The sequence below is a fragment of the Symphalangus syndactylus genome, chromosome 9, assembly GCF_028878055.3.
Source record: "Symphalangus syndactylus isolate Jambi chromosome 9, NHGRI_mSymSyn1-v2.1_pri, whole genome shotgun sequence".
In the NCBI taxonomy this organism is placed as follows: domain Eukaryota; kingdom Metazoa; phylum Chordata; class Mammalia; order Primates; family Hylobatidae; genus Symphalangus; species Symphalangus syndactylus.
Window position 1 is genome coordinate 57,681,699 of NC_072431.2, and position 18,080 is coordinate 57,699,778.

Below are 18,080 nucleotides of genomic sequence, written 5' to 3' on the forward strand. Positions count from 1 at the left end.
TGATATCCCCATTTTGTTTGTGGAGGCTGAGGCTGGGCAAGACCAAAGTGATGGAAGAATCCTCCTGGGCCAGGTGCAATGGCTCATGCCCATAAACCCAACACTCTGGGAGGCCAAGGCAGGAGGAATGCTTGAGCCCAGGAGTTCAAGACCAGCCTGGGCAACATAGTGAAACCCCATCTCTACAAAAAAGTTTAAAACTTAGCCGGGTGTGGTGGCACATCTGTAGTCCCAGCTACTCAGGAGGCTGAAGTGGGAGGATTGCTTAAGACTAGAAGGTTGAGGCTGCAGTGAGCCATGATTGTGCCACTGCACCCCAGCCTGGGTGACAGAGTGAGACTCCGTCTCAAAAATAAAAATAAAAAACGTAGCTGGGCATTGCAGTGTGTACCTGTAGCCTCAGCTACTTGGGAGGATGAGGTGGGAGGACTGCTTGAGCCCAGGAGGTCTACACTGCAGTGAGCTGTGATCACACCACTGCACTCCAGCCTGGGCAACAAAGCAAAACCCTAACTCAAAAAAAAAAAAAAAAAAGGAGCTCAGAGATAGCCCAGCCCCTTGTCCAACCCCCAGGACACATTTGTTCAGCTCAAGGCTTGTCCAGCATCTTGGTGTGGTCTTTGCCTGGACCCTGCCCTCGACCGGGGCTCTTTCTCCCAACAGGAGCAAGAGAACCTGATGGATGCAGAGGAGCGCCTGACACAGATGATGAAGACCAAGATGGATCTGGAGAGCCAGATCTCAGACATGCGGGAGCGGCTGGAGGAGGAAGAGGGTACGGCGGCCTCACTGAGTGCCGCCAAGCGCAAGCTGGAAGGGGAGCTGAGCGACCTGAAGCGGGACCTAGAGGGCCTGGAAACCACACTGGCCAAGACAGAGAAGGAGAAGCAGGTGAGGAGGGGCCGGGGCCCTGCCACGCTTTTCTCAGGCCACCTTCAGGGGCCATACCTGAAGCCCCTATGGTGGCTACACCCAGTGCCCTGACCACTGACCACATGGGGCGGTTTTTTGGGGGGTTTTGTTTTGAGACAGAGTCTTGCTCTCGCTGTGTCACGCAGGCTGGAGTGCAGTAGTGCGATCTCAGCTCACTGCAACTTCCCCCTCCCGGGTTCAAGTGATTCTCATACGTCAGCCTCCCAGGTAGCCGGGACTACAGGTGTGGCGCCACCACACCCGGCTAATTTTTGTATTTTTAGTAGAGACGGGGTTTCGCCATGTTGGCCAGACTGGTCTTGAACACCTCACCTCAGGTGATCTGCCCGCCTCGGCCTCCCAAAATGCTGGGATTACAGGCATGGGCCACCGTACCCAGCCCACATGGGGCTATTGTAACATCCATTAATTTACAACTTAAAATGCAGTTCCTCGGTTGCACAAGCCACATTGCAGGTGTTCAACAGCCATGTGCGTTAAGTGTCACTGCATGGGACAGCAAAGGCAGAGAACATGTCCGTCACTGCAGAAAGTTCTGCTGGGCAGGGCAGCTGACTAAGGGGACTGAACTGTTCCCATCACGGTGAAGTGTCCACCTTCAGCTGTTGAATTTCTGCCCAAGCAGTTGCTGCCCCTCTGAACAGCTCCCTGGGGGAAGCCCTGGCTCCTGATGCCATCTGGCCGGCCCCTGGTCCCAAGGTCCCCTTCCTGCTATCGCAGGTGGGTTGGGTTCTTAAGCAGGGTAAGCGGGGGCTCTGCCTCAACTTGTGCTTCTCCTGCTCTGCTGCACACACAAACCACTGGGGACACAGTCAGGTGCAGATTCTGGCGGGTCTGGCAGAGCCCAAGGGTCTGTATTCCTAGCATGCTCCTAGGGGATGCCACTGCCGACATCCGGGGACCACACTTTGAGAAGCCAAGGTTCTTGCTGCTCCCCTTCACCCCCACGGTTCTGACTTGGTTGGTCTAGGACATGCCCTAGGTGCTGGCATTTCTTAAGCTCCCAGGAGACTCAAGGGTGCACCCAAGCTAAGGACTCCTTCCAGCTTTAAGGATCTACCTCTCTCCCTGCCCTGGTTTCTAGGCCCTGGATCACAAGGTCCGTACCCTGACGGGGGACCTCTCACTCCGTGAAGACTCCATCGCCAAGCTCCAGAAGGAGAAGAGGGCCCTGGAGGAACTGCACCAGGTAGGTTTCCCTTGCGTCTTCCCTCAGCCCAGCAGCTAGAGCTTGGCACAATGTGCTTTCCATTGGAGACTGGAGCCCCGAGTTCAAATCCTGGCCCTGCCGCCTCCTCAGCTTGGGGCCTTAGGGAAGTTAAGGAATCTCCGTACATCTCAGTTTCCTCAAGAGTGACATGGGTGTGGCCCCCTCTTGCTGCCTTCCTTCCAAGTTTGTTATAAGTAGGGTGACAATATAATTTGTCTTCCAAACTAGGACAGTTTTGAGAGCAAGAGGGGGAGCTATGAACAATTATGAATCATCTAGGCATGGCAGCTCACATCTTTAATCCCAGCACTTTGGGAGGCTGAGGCAGGAGGATCCCTTCAGTTCAGGAGTTTGAGACCAGCCCGGGCAACATGGCAAAACTCCCATCTCTACAAAAAAATACAAAAATTAGCCAGGTCTGGTGGCACGCGCCTGTAGTCCCAACTATTCAGGAGGCTGAGGCAGGAGGATAACTTGAGCCCAGGAGTTGCAGGTTGCAGTGAGCCAAGATTGCGCCATTGCACTCCATCCTGGGTGACAGCGAGACCCTGTCTCAAAACAAACAAACAACAAAACAATTATGAGTTAGGTTGGGCCCATGCACACTGGAGAAAGTATGCTCACTGGAGTGGTAGGGATGGAGTGGGGTGTATGGAAGTGTCCCGTGAGCTCAAAAGCCCCAGCAAAGCCTAAGACACTGTGGCAACAACAGGCCACGAGCTCTTGAGGCCATGGGGAGACCCACCGACTTTCCCAGGGCCACTGTCACGGGCTAAGGCTCCTGAATGCAGAGCCGGCTCTGACCGGCCACCAGTGCTGACCTCCAGAGAAACAGGGGCAAAGAGCCAGACAGTGGACCCCTCATCCCTGTGTTTGCTGACACCGTGAATCCACATGTCCCCTGAGTGCCTCTCCCTGCTGCCTCAGGAACTACCGCCCTTGCCCTGTGATTTTCAAGCATATCAGACCCAGAGCCTCCTTTCATAACAAACACAGTGGATGTGTGTTATTCACACTAGTTATATTTTTGTTGTTTTGAGATGGAGTCTCGCTCTGTCACCCAGGCTGGAATGCAGTGGCGTGATCTCAGCTCACTGCAACGTCCGCCTCCCAGGTTCAAGTGATTCTCCTGCCTCAGCCTCCCAAGTAGCTGGGATTACAGGTGCCCACCACCACACCCAGCTAATTTTTTTGTATTTTTAGTAGAGACAGGGTTTCACCATGTTGGCCAAGCTGGTCTCCAACTCCTGACCTCAAGTGATCCTCCCACCTGAGCCTCCTGAAGTGCTGGGATTACAGGCGTGAGCCACCACACCCGGCCTCACAGTGGTTACGTTCTGTAAAGTTGCCATAAACACTGAATTAACCAATAATAATTCAATATTGAATTAGCAAATATGAACCACTGCTCCTAGGGAAAATATAGGGTTAGACTCTTGCATGCCTCTGGTCATAACATTTTACTTATTTTTATTTTTATTTTTTTGAGACAGGGTCTAGCTCTGTCACTGAGGCTGGAGTGCAGTGGTATGATCACGGCTCACTGCAGCCACGACTTCCCAGGCTCAGGTGATCCTCCCACCTCAGCCTCCTGAGTAACTGGGATTATAGGCATGTACCACTGCACCCCACTAATTTTTGTTTGTTTTTGAGACGGAGCCTCGCACTCTCACCCAAGCTGGAGTGCAGTTTTCTAAAAAACTAGAAAAAAAATTAGCCAGGAGGTGAGGCAAGAGGGTTGCTCGAGCCCAAGAGGTGGAGGCTGCAGTTAGCTATGATCGCACCACTGTACTCCAGTCTGAGCGATGGAGTAAGATCCTATCTTAAAAAAAAAAAAAAAAAAAAAAAATGTAGTGCATATTAAATGAAAAAGAACATTGAGTTACATGTAAAAGGGTGCTGGGCTCTAGGTTTAGAAGAGTAGAAATAGTTGTTTTACTCACATAAGTGCCTGAGTGGGACATCAGGAATGTGGACTACAGAATTCTTCATGGTACCAGATTATCCAGAGCAAAATGGGATGTCCAGCATTGCTGGAGTCATCCACTAAATGTCAGAGGGACCTCCAATCACTGTGACAACCAGAAGCACCCCACCTATTTCCCATATGCCCCCTGGGGAACCAAAGATAGGGTCTCACTGTTGCTCAGGCTGAAATGCAGTGGTGCCATCATAGCTCACTGCAGCCCCAGCCTCCTGGGCTCGTGATCGTTCTGCCTCAGTCTCCTGAGTAGCTGGCACTACAGATGTGTGCCACCACACCTGGCTAATTTTTGTAGAGACAGGGTCTGACTCTGTCACCCAGGATCGAGTGCAGTGGTACGATCATAGCTCACTGCAGCCTCAACCTCCCTGGCTCAAGCAATTGACCTCCCTGATGGGTGGCTCTGGTCCATCTGCTCTGGCCTCACCCAGTGCCCAGTAGCAGGTGCTCAGTACCTACTCACCAAAGTCAACTGAACTCCCCAAAGCCTGGGAGCTGCATAGCTCAGAAGCAACAACTGAGGATCAGGAATGTTCAGCTGCTCCCACTGGGCCTTGTGGCACTCACGTGTGTATCTGTCCTTCCAGAAAACCCTGGACGACCTACAGGCTGAAGAGGACAAGGTGAACCACCTGACCAAAAATAACAGCAAGCTGAGCACGCAGATCCACGAGGTAATACCCATTGCCATGGCCACCTCTACAACTCCAAGGCCAGATCCCTCTGGGGGTACAGGGTCCGAAGATTAGTTTTGAGAACTGGACCAACACATCCCCCGGGGCGTGAGGGCCCTTCTGATGACACAGCTAAAGGATCGGACCCAGTCTGGTTCCTTCTTGCCTTCTAACCTCAGACTCTCCTCGTCTACCTTCTCTTGCTGTTCTTGTCTCTGTAGCTGGAGGATAACTGGGAGCAGGAAAAGAAAATCCGGGCGGAGGTGGAAAAGGCTCGTCGGAAAGCTGAGAGTGACCTGAAGATGACCATCGACAACCTCAATGAGATGGAGCGTTCCAAGCTGGATCTTGAGGAGGTGGTGAAAAAGTATGTCTTGCTGTCATTCATTTTGTCCGTCACAATGGTAGCAATAGCTGGAGCTGCCTGGAGGGTGCCAGGAGCCAGGCACTGTATGGAGAGCCTCACAAACATTCCTGCATGTCCCAAGCACCTGCCAGTCATGGAGGATATACAGAGAGGTAGGGGCTGCCCTGTCTGCAGGGAATGCCCAGTGTCACACAATACCTGGTGGGCACTGTGGAGGAGACAAGTGCCACCACCCCAGGGAACACTGAGGACTCAGCAGGGCAGGGAGGCATCATAAAAGCCTATGACCATGTCAGGTACCGTGGCTCACACCTGTAATCTCAGCACTTTGGGAGGCGAAGGCAGGAGGATGGCTTGAGGCCAGGAGCTCAAGACCAGCCTGGGCAACATAGCAAGACCCCGTCTCTACAAAAAATACAAAAGTTAACTGGGTATGATGGAGCCAGCCTGTGGCCCCAGCTACTAGAGAGGCTGAGGGGGGAGGATCACTTAAGCCCAGGAGGTCGAGGCTGCAGTGAGCCATGATCATGCCACTGCACTGCATTCTGGGCGACAGAGCAACATGCTGTCTCAAAAAAAAAGTATCACATTAGTAAATGTGTGAATGAATGAATGGATGATGAAATGCCTGAGGAGCTCATTCAGGGGTCTGACTGCTCTGTAGGGTGAGACCTTCTGGGCTGTCACTACGGAAGGCCAGAAGGGGCTGGGAGGTACGTGCGTTTCGGCAGGTTCAAGGTCCCCTCTGGCAGCCCAGGTGCCATTCCCTCGCCAGCTCGCTGGTCTACCCTCAGAGCCTTTCCTCAGGAGACCAACCCTTCCCTTGCAGGAGGGATTTGGAAATAAACTCTGTCAACTCGAAATATGAGGATGAGCAGTCTCTGAATTCCACGCTGCAGCGGAAACTGAAGGAGCACCAGGTATGTCCAGGACCGAGAAGCATGAGCTCTCTGTCGGAAATGCACTTCTCTGAACCCTTTGTTCATGTCAGCTACTTGGTGGCTGAGGTTTCCTGAGGAGCAAGACTGCCATAGAGTCCTTGGAGATGGACCCACGTTCCCCTCACTAGGGGTGAAATCCATATGATGGTTATGAGGCCCTCCAACTGCTCCCGCCTGACCTCATCACCGAGTGTTTCCCTCCACTCTATCCAGCCATGCTGGCTCCTGGGCTGGGTGTCACACACGCCAGGCCCCCTCCTGCCTGCCCCAGCGCCTTTGCGCTTGCTCTCTGGGATCTGCCTCTCTCTGCTTTTGACAGTGGCTGTCATATTCTCACATCCCTATTTTCCATCCTAAAAGGCTAAGGGGCTGACTTACTAACTTTGCCTGGGAGAGATGAATCCCCTCCCTCCTCTGTCTGCTAGGCCCGAATTGAAGAGCTGGAAGAAGAACTAGAAGCTGAGAGGGCCATGAGAGCCAAGGTAAATGAAATACATTTCCCCTTCTTGAGTCAAAGGACCTAACGGCAGTCACACATCCAACCATGAATAGAAACCTCCGCTAAGGAAACCGGTAGAGAAGGCAGGTGTCCAGCTAAAAAGTCTAGTTGCTTCTGGAGCACCTCCTGTGTGCCGGGGACTGAAGTGCACATCCACATTAATCATGATGTGAAAGGCAGATGCTCTGTGTGGCTTGAGTCCAGAGAAGAGGCTGGTTCTACCTGAGGCAGATGGAGGAGGAAACACTCGACCTCAAAGATAGAATTCAACAGGCAGACGCAAGAAGAAAGGTCTGGGCAAAGGGAATAAAATAGCACCTACCTTCATCGGGATGAAGGTGTAAACAGAGAAAGCACGTGTTAGCGAGAGCAGAGTGTGGAGGGAGGCTTGAGGGTGGGGATCCTACAGGACATGAGCCCAGAAAACTGGTGGGAGACAAATCACAGTGTACCTAACCCCAAATTCAGCCAAATTGGACAGGTGGTAGCTGGGATGGGCACTAATGCCTGCCCAGTGTAGGGAAGACAGTGTCCTTTACTGAGCCTGTGGGATGACAGGCAGGGCACAAGGCCCCCTAGGCATAGAATCCTGGCTTCTCAAAGGTGAAGCAGTCATCATGCTCTTTACTGGAGTAAAAAGAGCTCTGGGTGATTATCATTGGTATCATTAAATCTCATCCCATGGCCGGGCACAGTGGCTCATGCCTGTAATCCAAATACCTTGGGAGACCAAGGCAGGAGGATCACTTGAGACCAGGAGACCAGCTTGGGCAACATGGTGAAAACCCATCTCTACAAAAAATTTAAAAATTTGCTGGGTGTGATGGCAAGTGCCTGTAGTCGCAGATACTCGGGAGCTGAGGTTAGAGGATTGTTTGAGCCAGGCAGGCGAAGGTTGCAGTGAGTCGAGATGGTGCTGCCGCACTCCAGCCTGGGCCACAGAGGAAGGCTCTATCTTAAAATAAAAATTTCCATCCCAGGTGGAGAAACAACGCAGTGACCTGTCCCGGGATCTCGAAGACCTCAGTGACAGGCTGGAGGAAGCGGGTGGAGCCACATCTGCTCAGGTACCCATCCCAGGGGGCCCAGAAACCCCCAGCTCTGCATGCATTTGGGGAGAAAATTGCTGGACTGCGAGCAGTGGGATCAAGACCAGTTCGTTTTTGCTAGGTTCCTGAGACAGACTTGAGGAGAAACCAATTAATAATTTAAAAATGAGGCCTGGAACAGTGTCTCATGCCTGTAATCCCAACACCTGGGGAGGCAAAGGCAGAAGGATCATTTGAGCCCAGGGGTTTCTGACCAGCCTGGGCAACACAGCAAAAGCCCATCTCTCAAAAAAAAAAATTAGCTAGGCATGGTGGCACGTTCCTGTAGTTCCAGCTACTCAAGAGGCTAAAGAAGGAGGATCACTTGAGCCCAGGGAGGTTGAGGCTGTGGTGAGCCATGATGGCACCACTGCACTCCAGCCTGGGTGACAGAGCAAGACCCTGTCTCTCAAAAACAAACAGAAAGAGTTTGCTACTCACAGTTCCCAAGAGGAAAGGGCACAGCAGGCCATGCAGGGCAAGAGAGGCACTGGGGCTGGTTAGGAGGCAGACAGCCGGTGGGGAAAATGTAGGCAAAGGCCTTTACTCTGGCTCCCGTGGGAAGGAATAGGTGAGGCAGGGTGAACAGGCTCCTGACTGGCCAGTTTGGACAATCTCAGTGGGCTGTGGGGCTGAACCTAGTTGTCCGTACCTGGACCTGGAGTGATTAGGGCAGGAGTATAGTGAGTAGAAATGTGAGAGTCCGGCCGGGCGTGGTGGCTCACGCCTGTACTCCCAGCACTTTGGGAGGCTGAGGTGGGTGGATCACCTGAGGTCAGGAGTTCGAGACCAGCCTGGTCAACATGGTGAAACCCTATCTCTACTAAAAACACAAAAAATTAGCTGGGCATGGTGGCGGGCACCTGTAATCCCAGCTACTTGGGAGGCTGAGGCAGGAGAATCACTTGAACCCAGGAGGCGGAAGTTGCAGTGAGCCGAGATCGTGCCACTGCACTGAAGCCTGGGCAACAAAAGTGAAACTCTTTCTCAAAAAAAAAAAAGAACCTCAGTCATTAGCTTAGGGCTCACCCTAATCCAGTATGACATCTTAACTAGCTCCATCTACAAAGACGCTATTTCCAAAACATATACTCAAGTCCTAACCCCAGGTCCCATTCACAGGTACCTGGCGTTAGGATTTGAGTATATCTTTTTGGAGGACACAATTTAACACACAACACTCTCTAAACAAATCCTGTGGGCCACCCCCGCCCCCCAAAGGCTAAGCATCAGCATTTCAAGCAGGACTTCTTTTAGCGAGGTGCAGGAATATCAGGGGACCACCGAGCAGCTGGGCAGTGTCCACCCCAAAAAGGCTGGCACTGGCCAGTTCTGCTAAGCCACTCCTCCTCTACCCCAGATCGAGCAGAACCGCAAGCGGGAGGCTGAGCTGCTGAAGCTGCGACGGGAGCTGGAAGAGGCCGCCCTGCAGAGCGAGGCGACAGCCTCCACACTGCGCAAGAAGCACATGGACTCCATGGCCGAGCTGACGGAGCATGTGGAGAGCCTGCAGAGGGTCAAGTCCAAGCTGGAGAAAGATAAACAGGTCATGAAGGCTGAGATTGATGACCTCAATGCCAGTGTGGAGACGATACAGAAGTCCAAGGTGAATAACCTAACTGTGGGCCGGGCGCAGTGGCTCACTCCTGTAATCCCAGCACTTTGGGAGGCTGAGGCAGGAGGATCGCTTTTGAGAGGCCAGGACTTGGGGACCAGCCTGGACAACATAGCCAGACCTCGTCTCTTAAAAAAATAAAAGTAGCCAGGGATGGTAGCATGTGCCTGTAGTCCTAGCTACTCAGGAGGCTGAGGCAGGAGGATCACTTGAGCCCAGGAGGTTGAGACTGCAGTGAGTATGACTGCACCACTGCACTCCAGCCTGGGCAACAGAGTAAGACCCTGTCTCTAAAATAAAATAAAATAAACTGCTGGGCACAGTGGCTTTCGCCTGTAATCCCAGCACTTTGGGAGGCTGAGGCAGGCGGATCACCTGAGGTCACGAGTTCGAGACCAGCCTGGCCAATATGGTGAAACCCTGTCTCTACTAAAAATACAAAAATTGCTTGAACCTGGGAGGCAGAGGTTGCATTGAGCCGAGATTGCGCCACTGCACTCCAGCCTGGGTGACAGGGCAAGACTCTGTCTCAAAAAAATAAATAAATAAATAAAAAATAAAATAACCTGTGCTTCAATTTCTTCATCTGTAACATGAAGATGATTGTCATAATTTCCACCTTAGAGCAGTACTGTGAGGGCTGCGATAGTCTCTGGCACATAAGAAATGCTCAATAGGCCGGGCACAGTGGCTAATGCCTGTAATCCCAGCACTTTGAGAGGCCAAGGCAGGCAAATTACTTGAGCCCAGTTCAAGACCAGCCTGGGCAACACAGTGAAACCCTGTCTCTACAAAAAATAAAAATAATTAGCCAGGTATGGTGGCAGGCACCTGTGGTCCCAGCTACTGTGGTGAGAGGATGGCTTGAGTCCAGGATGTCGAGGCTACAGTGAGCTCTGCTTGCACCTATGCACTCCAGCCTGGGTGATAGAGCGATACCCTGTCTCAAAAAAAAAAAAAAAAAAGAAAAGACAAGACAGTGGTGAGCCATTTGGGGTTTCTGAGACAGGGGCATACCTCCAGGCAGGTAGCCTGGGAGGCACACAGGAAGAACAAGGCAAAAATCAAGGGGGAGGTAGGGAGGGCTTGGCCTCCCCCACCCACAACTTCCCCACTGAGTTCATCCTTCCTGAGCAGATGAACGCCGAGGCCCACGTCAGAAAACTGGAAGACAGCTTATCAGAAGCCAACGCCAAGGTGGCAGAGCTAGAGCGAAACCAAGCAGAAATCAATGCCGTCAGGACCCGCCTCCAAGGTGAGCCCTCTTCGCCCTGAGCTTGCTAAGGAGCAGTGCATGGAAAGGAACTGGGATTCTCAAGGAAACAGAGCTTTCTTGGCCTTGGAAGATTCCCATCCAAACCCCTTATGATGAGACAAGGAGATTTTATTCCACCTGCTGAATGTTCCAAGTAACATCTTTACAATGCAAAAACAGGGAACACAATTCAAAGCATTTTCGTATCCGTTCTCTCACCTTCCCGGTGAGATCAGCGGGAGAGGCATTCATGCTGACAAAATACAATTTTCAAACATTTTTAACCATGACCCACATACTAATATAAAGCGAACATGTGTCAAGGATTTATTTAACTCCTTAATGAGGGAGCCAGAAAAATATTAAAGCTGCCTTCAAAGAGCATTTGAAAGGCAGAGATTTACAGTCAGCTGGGAAAAGAAATGCTAAAATAACTTTGCTAAGTTAGATGCAGAACTAGTTAATATCCTATAGGACAATAATCCTGTGACCTCTGGGTTTAGTTTAGGGTTTTTTTTCCCCCTGCCGGAAGAAACACACCTTTGTCATAGAGATGCATCTTTGCATCTCTATAACAAAAATAATTGGCAATTTATCAATGTATAAGTTAATTTCTAACTTTGCAGAAGCTATGCTCTAATCACACAGGGGTAAACAGTAAGTCAAACAAAGGTACATTTCCTTAGAGAACTAAATAGTCTACAGGTGGGCCTGTTAGTGCTCCGGCGTGACATCAAGAGAACTTGCAGGCATCCTTTGGCCTTATTTCTCACATTTGGAATTCTTTAACAATATCCTGGCTGGGTGCAGTGGCTCATACTTGTAATTCCAGGACTTTGGGAGGCCAAGGCGGGAGGATTACTTGAGGCCAGGAGTTTGAGAGCAGCCTGGGCAACATAGCAAGACCCCCATCTCTACAAAACAATGTTTTTAAATAGCTGGGTGTGGTGGCGCACACTGGTGGTCCCAGCTTCTTGGGAGGCTGAGGCAGGAGGATTGCTTGAGCCTAGGAGTTCAAGGCTGCAATGAGTTATGATTGTGCCACTGCACTCCAGCCTGGGCAACAGAGCAGGACCCTGTCTCAAAAAAAAAATAAAAATCAATATCCAGCCGTGTGCGGTGGCTCGTGCCTGTAATCTCGGCACTTTGGGAGGCCGAGGTGGGCAGATCACTTGAGGTCAGGAGTTTGAGACCATCCTGGCCAGCGTGGTAAAACCAGGTCTCTACTAAAAATACAAAAAAAAATTAGCTGGGCGTGGTGGTACACGCTTGTAATCCCAGTTACTCAGGAGGCTGAGGTAGGAGAATCACTTGAACCTGGAAGGCAGAGGTGGCAGTGAGACGAGAGCACGCCACTGTACTCCAGCCTGGGTGACAAGAATGAAACTCGGTATCAAAAAAAAAAAGAAATCAATATCCCCATTTGATGGATAAGAGTGAGCTCAGTGAGCTCAGTGACTTACAGGGTAGAATTGGAAATCCTCGCTTTTTCTCTCAGGCTCATGAACTTCTTCCTGGCCTCTGGCTCCAGCAATCATTCCACAAATGACAGGAGTGTAGGTTCTGGAATTGTGACAAATACATTTTACAAAGGAAATACTCTCTGTCCCACTGTTTCTCCAAACTCTTCTGCTGCATCTCCTGACATGTAGGAGAGGGGGGTTTCATTATGTGAGGCCCCTAAGTCCATGCAGGTTACCTGGATCTTGGCAACCCTTGGGCACTTGCCTTTCTCCTGGGCTCACTTAATTTGGAGGCTAGAGTGGTGATCCACTGTGCTCCCCTTTCCAGCTCCATTGGCCAAGCCACCATATTATTGGGTACTTTAGGAGCAATGCCCTGGGGAACTTCGGATCTGGCTGGGGAACCAGTTCTTCATCCAATATTTCTTCCATTTCCTTCTCACCCAGCTGAAAATAGTGAACTGAGCAGGGAATATGAAGAGTCCCAGAGCCGGCTCAATCAAATCCTACGGATAAAGACATCTCTGACGTCACAAGTGGATGATTACAAGAGGCAGCTGGATGAAGAGTCAAAGGTTTGTTTGGGCGTGGGGTTGCGGTGGAGACAGAGCTGCCGCCTTAAAGTTATAGGTTACAGCTGGGTTTGGTGGCTCATGCCTGTAATCCCAGAACTTTGGGAGGCCTAGGTGGGAGGTTCACTTAAGGCCAGGAGTTTGAGACCAGCCTGAACAACACAGCAAGAGCCCCCCCACCACCCCACCGCCAATGCCATCTCTACCAAAATAAAAAATAAAAAAGTTGCTGGGCATGGTGGCTCACACCTGTAATCCCAGCACTTTGAGAGGCCAAGGTGGGTGGATCACCTGAGGTCAGGAGTTCGAGACCAGTCTGGCCAACATGGCAAAACCTGGTCTCTACTAAAAATACAAAAATTATCTTGGCATGGTGGTGAGTGCCTATAATCCCAGCTACTCGGGAGGCCGACACAGGCGGAGGCATAGGTTGCAGGGAGCGGAGATCGCACCATTGCACTCCAGCCTGGGTGACAAGAGTGAAACTCGGTCTCAGGAAAAAAAAAAGTTTCCAGGTATGGTGGTGTACACCTATAGTCCCAGCTAAAGAAAGTTACAGATTATGAAGATGTCAAAGGAATACAAAAAGTATTTGATGTCATAGCAAGTAAAAAAGCTAACTACAAAACTGTAGTATGTGATGTGTATAACTAAATGAAATTACATATCCTTGTGGACAATAATAGAACGAAAAGAAGTCATAGGACGAAAATTAAAACCCCGATGGTTTGGATTGTGGGATCGTGTGTCTTTTCCCCCTTTCACCTGCCATCACTGCTGCTCCAGTGTTACATGTATCTAAGTGGTGGCTCTGTGGGCTGCGGAAAGCCCCCACGGGCCCCTGACAGGCTGGTCCCCACAGTCTCGCAGCACTGCCGTGGTGAGTCTGGCCAACACCAAGCATGACCTGGACCTAGTAAAGGAGCAGCTGGAGGAGGAGCAGGGAGGCAAGTCGGAGCTGCAGCGCCTCGTGTCCAAACTCAACACCGAGGTCACCACCTGGAGGACCAAGTATGAGACCGATGCCATCCAGAGGACAGAGGAGCTGGAGGAGACCAAGTGAGTGTGGTCCTCCTGCTGGGAGAGCCAGGTGGGCTGGGCAGGTGGCGCTGGGGGCCTCACCACCATGTCAGTCACTGCTGAGGCCAGGGCCAAGCCCAGGAGAAGGACATTCACAGGCTGCTTTAAGAGGAGGACAATGTGTCTGGACAAAGGAGCCTGCTCTGTGGGGCAGCTATGGTGGCTCATGCCTGTAATCCCAGCACTTTGGGAGGCCAAGGTGGGAGGATTGCTGGAGCCCAGAAGTTCGAGGCCAGCCCGGGCAACATGGTGAGGTCCTCATCTCTACAAAAAATTACAAAATTAGCCAGGCATAGTGGCACGTGCCTGTATTCTCAGCTGCTTGGGAGACTAAAGTGGGAGGATTGCTTGAGCCCAGGAATTGGAGGCTGCAGTGAGCAATGATCGAGCCACTGCACTCCAGCCTAGATAACAGAGCAGGATCCTGTCTCTAAAAAAAAAAAAAACTACAGAAGTGGACACCTGAGGAAATAAGGGGGACATGAAAGTGGCTCTGGGCCTCTCTCTGGTGTAAAAGGAGGCTGGCCTGGGTGCCCCTGGGCCCATGCACGCAGGGAAGCCCTGTGAGTGAGCCACCCTGGGCCAGGCAGCAGAGGGGATCCATGACAAGTTAAATCAAAGAACATGGTCAACTGAACAAAATCCTCTATAGACTTTTCTGGATTCTCTGAAAAAATGGCCAAATTTTTTCTTGTATAAAGCCAAATGAGACATAGAAAATGGCACATGTGCTCTAAGTGTTTCTGGGATCCCAGCCTGCTGGCTGGTCCCATCCATCCACTGAAATTTCTGCTAATATGATAGCAAATAAGGCATAGTGACTTCCAGCTGATGCAATACTTTCAGCTAAAGCTCTAAGCTAAATTTGCCTTCCTTCGACTTCCACCTCTGTCCTTCAGGCCTTTGCTATGGAGACTGCTGGGCACTACCTGGTCCTCTCCCAAGGCTCCCACTCCTGGGCTAAACCTAAATCTCAACCCCTAAGCTTGTCTCTGCCCCAGACACCCTCAGGGCCCCTCCATCCCCTGGCTTAGACCTTTGCTCCTGTGTCCCCTTCTCAGAGAGTCTCCCGAGTCTGTATTTTGACATTGTCACCCCCTCCCACCTGGACTGCCTGTCCCCTTCCTGGCTCTATTTGTCACTGCAGTGCTTATGTTCTACAGGGCATGTATTGCCTGCCTCCTCCCAGCTCCAGAACAAACATTTCGTTTGTTAGGGCAGGTATCCTAGCCTGTTTTATTCACTGCTGCATCCCTAACACCTGCAACAATCCTTGGCGCAGAGTAGAGAAAATGTTTGTTGAATGAATAAATGAGAGTGAATGGACAGCTGTGGCTGTCCTGTAAACGCTGCATCATTTCCAATGTTGACACCAGAGCTTAGTACCATGCCCATCACACTCTGACCCTGGCAGGGTGGAGGTGGTGCCTGTGAGTGCCTATGTTTCCTTGACAGCCCCTCTGGCCCTCATTTGCAGGAGGAAGCTGGCCGCCAGGCTTCAGGAGGCAGAAGAAGCAGCTGAAACTGCCCAGGCCCGGGCCGCCTCCCTCGAGAAAAATAAGCAGAGACTCCAGGCAGAAGTTGAGGACCTCACCATCGACTTGGAAAAGGTCAGAGGGTCAAATGCTCAAAGCTGCCTATTTACCGCGGCAGAGAGCCCACAGCAGGGCTAGGGCGAGGCTGTCACACATCTGGGGTCATCAGGAAGAAACACATGGTTCAAGAAGGTGCAGTGCAGGGGTGCCTTCAGGAGCTTGCTGGACAACAGCTGCTGCTTGAGCACGTGTTCATGAACTCTTCCGAGATCTAACATTCAACAAGCTACTGTTTAAACAGGGCCACAAGACCAAGCACAGTGGCCCATGCCTCTAATCCCAACACACTGGGCAGCCAAGGCAGGAGGGCCACTTGAGCCAAGGAGTTCAAGACCAGCCTGAACAACACAGGGAGACCCTGTCTCAAAAAAAATAAAAAGAAAGAAAAAAAATATTTTATTTTATTTATTTTTTTTTTTTGAGATGGAGTTTGGCTGTCGTTGCCCAGGCTGGAGTACAGTGGCGCGATCTTGGCTTACTGCAACCTCCGCCTCCTGGATTCAAGCGATTCTCATTCCTCAGCCTCCTGAGAAGCTGGGATTACAGGTGCCCGCCACCATGCCCAGCTAATTTTTTGTATTTTTAGTAGAGACAGGGTTTCATTGTGTTGGCCGGGCTGGTCTCAAACTCCTGACCTCAGGTGATCCACCTGCCTCGGCCTCCCAAAGTGCTGGGACTACAGGCGTGCACCACTGTGCCCAGCCCCTCAAAAATTTTTAAATTAAAAATTTAGTCAGGTGTGGTGGCATATGCCTGTGGTCCCAAATACTTGGGAGGCTAAGGCATGAGGATCATTTGAACCGGGGTTCAAGGCTACAGTGAGCTGTGATTGCACCACTGTACTCCAGCCTGACAGACAGAGTGAGACCCTGTCTCAAATAAATAAATAAGGCCACAAGCAGGGTAAAATTTGCCCCTGAAAGTTACACAATGTGGCCGGGCGCGGTGGCTCAAGCCTGTAATCCTAGCACTTTGGGAGGCCGAGGCAGGTGGATTGCCTGAGCTCAGGAATTCGACACCAGCCTGGGCAACACGGTGAAACCCTGTCTCTACTAAAATACAAAAAATTAGCGGGGCATGGCGGCGGGCACCTGTGGTCCCAGCTACTTGGGAGGCTGAGGCAGGAGAATCGCTTGAACCCAGCAGACAAAAGTTGCAGTGAGCCAGATCGTGCCACTGCACTCCAACCTGGGCAACAGAGTGAGACTCTGGCTCCAAAAAAAAAAGAAAAAAGAAAGTTATATGATGTACCTTCCCTGTTCCCCTCTCTCTTACACAAACTACATCCCACACACTTTGCGTGGCTAACTATTCCCATTTGCATGCCTGGTTCAAACTGAGTTGCCAGTCTCTATGAGAATTAAATAGGATTTCCACCGGCATACACCTCCCTGGTCTTGGTCTAGATGGAACCATAATTCATGCTGGCTGTGAGGGGCTACATGCAGCCCAATACAAGAACGTGGCTCCATGAAGTGGCCATGTAGGTAGGAGATCACATCCACGTGAGAGGTTTCAGAAAAAAAGTTCTGGCAAGGTGGTTCATGCTTGTCATCCCAGGACTTTGGGAGGCTGAGGTGGGAAGATTGCTTAAGTCCAAGAGGCTGAGGCTACAGTTAGCTATGATTATGCCACTGTACTCCAGCCTGGGTGACAGAGTGAGACCTCATCTCTTGGGGAGAAAAAAAAAAAAGGCTGGGCACAGTGGCTTATGCCTGTAATCCCAGCACTTTGGGAGGCTGAGGCGGGCAGATCACCTGAGGTCAGGAGTTTGAGAGCAGCCTGGCCAACATGGCGAAACCCCATCTCTACTAAAAATACAAAAAGTAGCCAGACGTGGTGGCGCACACCTGTGTAATCCCAGCTACTCACGAGGCTGAGGCAGGATAATCGCTGAACCCAGGAGACGGAGGTTGCAGTGAGCCAAGATCGCGCCACTGCACTCCAGCCTGGGTGACAAAGTGAGACTCCATCTTAATTAAAAAAAAAAAAAAAAAAAAAAGTCCTGAAACTCAAAAAGGTTTTGCTACCCCACAAAAGAAACAAAGCAAAACTTTACAAAAGCTAATATAGCACAACAGCAAATAGTTGCCAGGGAGTTATGAGACAAATAAAATCTATAGAAAAATAAAGTCTAAGAGTAGTCAGTTTTGAGTTGATGTGTAATGTATATTATTACATTACAGTGAAATATATTAAGGGGAGTTAGGCCGAATGTCATAAATCTGGGAAGGCCGCTGTGGCCCAAACTCCTCATTTTACACCTGAGAGAATTCTAACCTGGGAAAATAAGGTGGAATGCCCCCGGCCACACATCTCTCAGGGGGAAGTTTTAGAACTGGCATGCAGCTCTTTGCAGACTCTCTGTTCTGTGCTTCTGCCATAGGTGTTGAATTACATTCCAATTCCCAAGGAGTCCGTAGTCTCAAGAGTTACTGGGGAAAGGGAAGGAAGAGAGGTTGGCGGGTGGGAGGAGGGGACAGAGGCAGGGAGGTCGGACCCCTAGAGGCCATTTCCAACTTTCCCTAGGCCAATGCTGCAGCCGCTGCCCTGGACAAGAAGCAGAGGCTCTTTGACAAGATGCTGGCTGAGTGGCAGCAGAAGTGTGAGGAGTTGCAGGTGGAAGTGGACAGCTCGCAGAAGGAGTGCCGCATGTACATGACAGAGAGCTTCAAGATCAAGACTGCCTACGAGGAGTCTCTGGAGCATCTAGAGTCCGTGAAGAAGGAGAATAAGACCCTGCAGGGTGAGTCTGAGGGCAGGTGGATGGGATGGGCCTGTAGGGAGGGGACACAGCCAGAGTC

The 18,080-nt window shown here is 51.0% G+C and overlaps 1 protein-coding gene across 1 annotated transcript in view; it reads left to right on the forward strand.

The window, feature by feature from the left end:
• LOC129489585 (myosin-16) overlaps window positions 1-18,080 on the forward strand; it is a 72,195-nt gene that overhangs the window by 40,160 nt on the left and 13,955 nt on the right. The window contains exons 22-34 of the mRNA XM_055292405.2: window positions 664-891; window positions 2,018-2,122; window positions 4,715-4,801; window positions 5,023-5,168; window positions 5,998-6,088; window positions 6,535-6,591; window positions 7,589-7,675; window positions 9,057-9,302; window positions 10,449-10,566; window positions 12,477-12,604; window positions 13,464-13,660; window positions 15,159-15,291; window positions 17,806-18,022. Coding sequence (XP_055148380.1) covers window positions 664-891; window positions 2,018-2,122; window positions 4,715-4,801; window positions 5,023-5,168; window positions 5,998-6,088; window positions 6,535-6,591; window positions 7,589-7,675; window positions 9,057-9,302; window positions 10,449-10,566; window positions 12,477-12,604; window positions 13,464-13,660; window positions 15,159-15,291; window positions 17,806-18,022 — 1,840 coding nt within the window. The remainder of the gene's footprint in view (window positions 1-663; window positions 892-2,017; window positions 2,123-4,714; window positions 4,802-5,022; window positions 5,169-5,997; window positions 6,089-6,534; window positions 6,592-7,588; window positions 7,676-9,056; window positions 9,303-10,448; window positions 10,567-12,476; window positions 12,605-13,463; window positions 13,661-15,158; window positions 15,292-17,805; window positions 18,023-18,080) is intronic.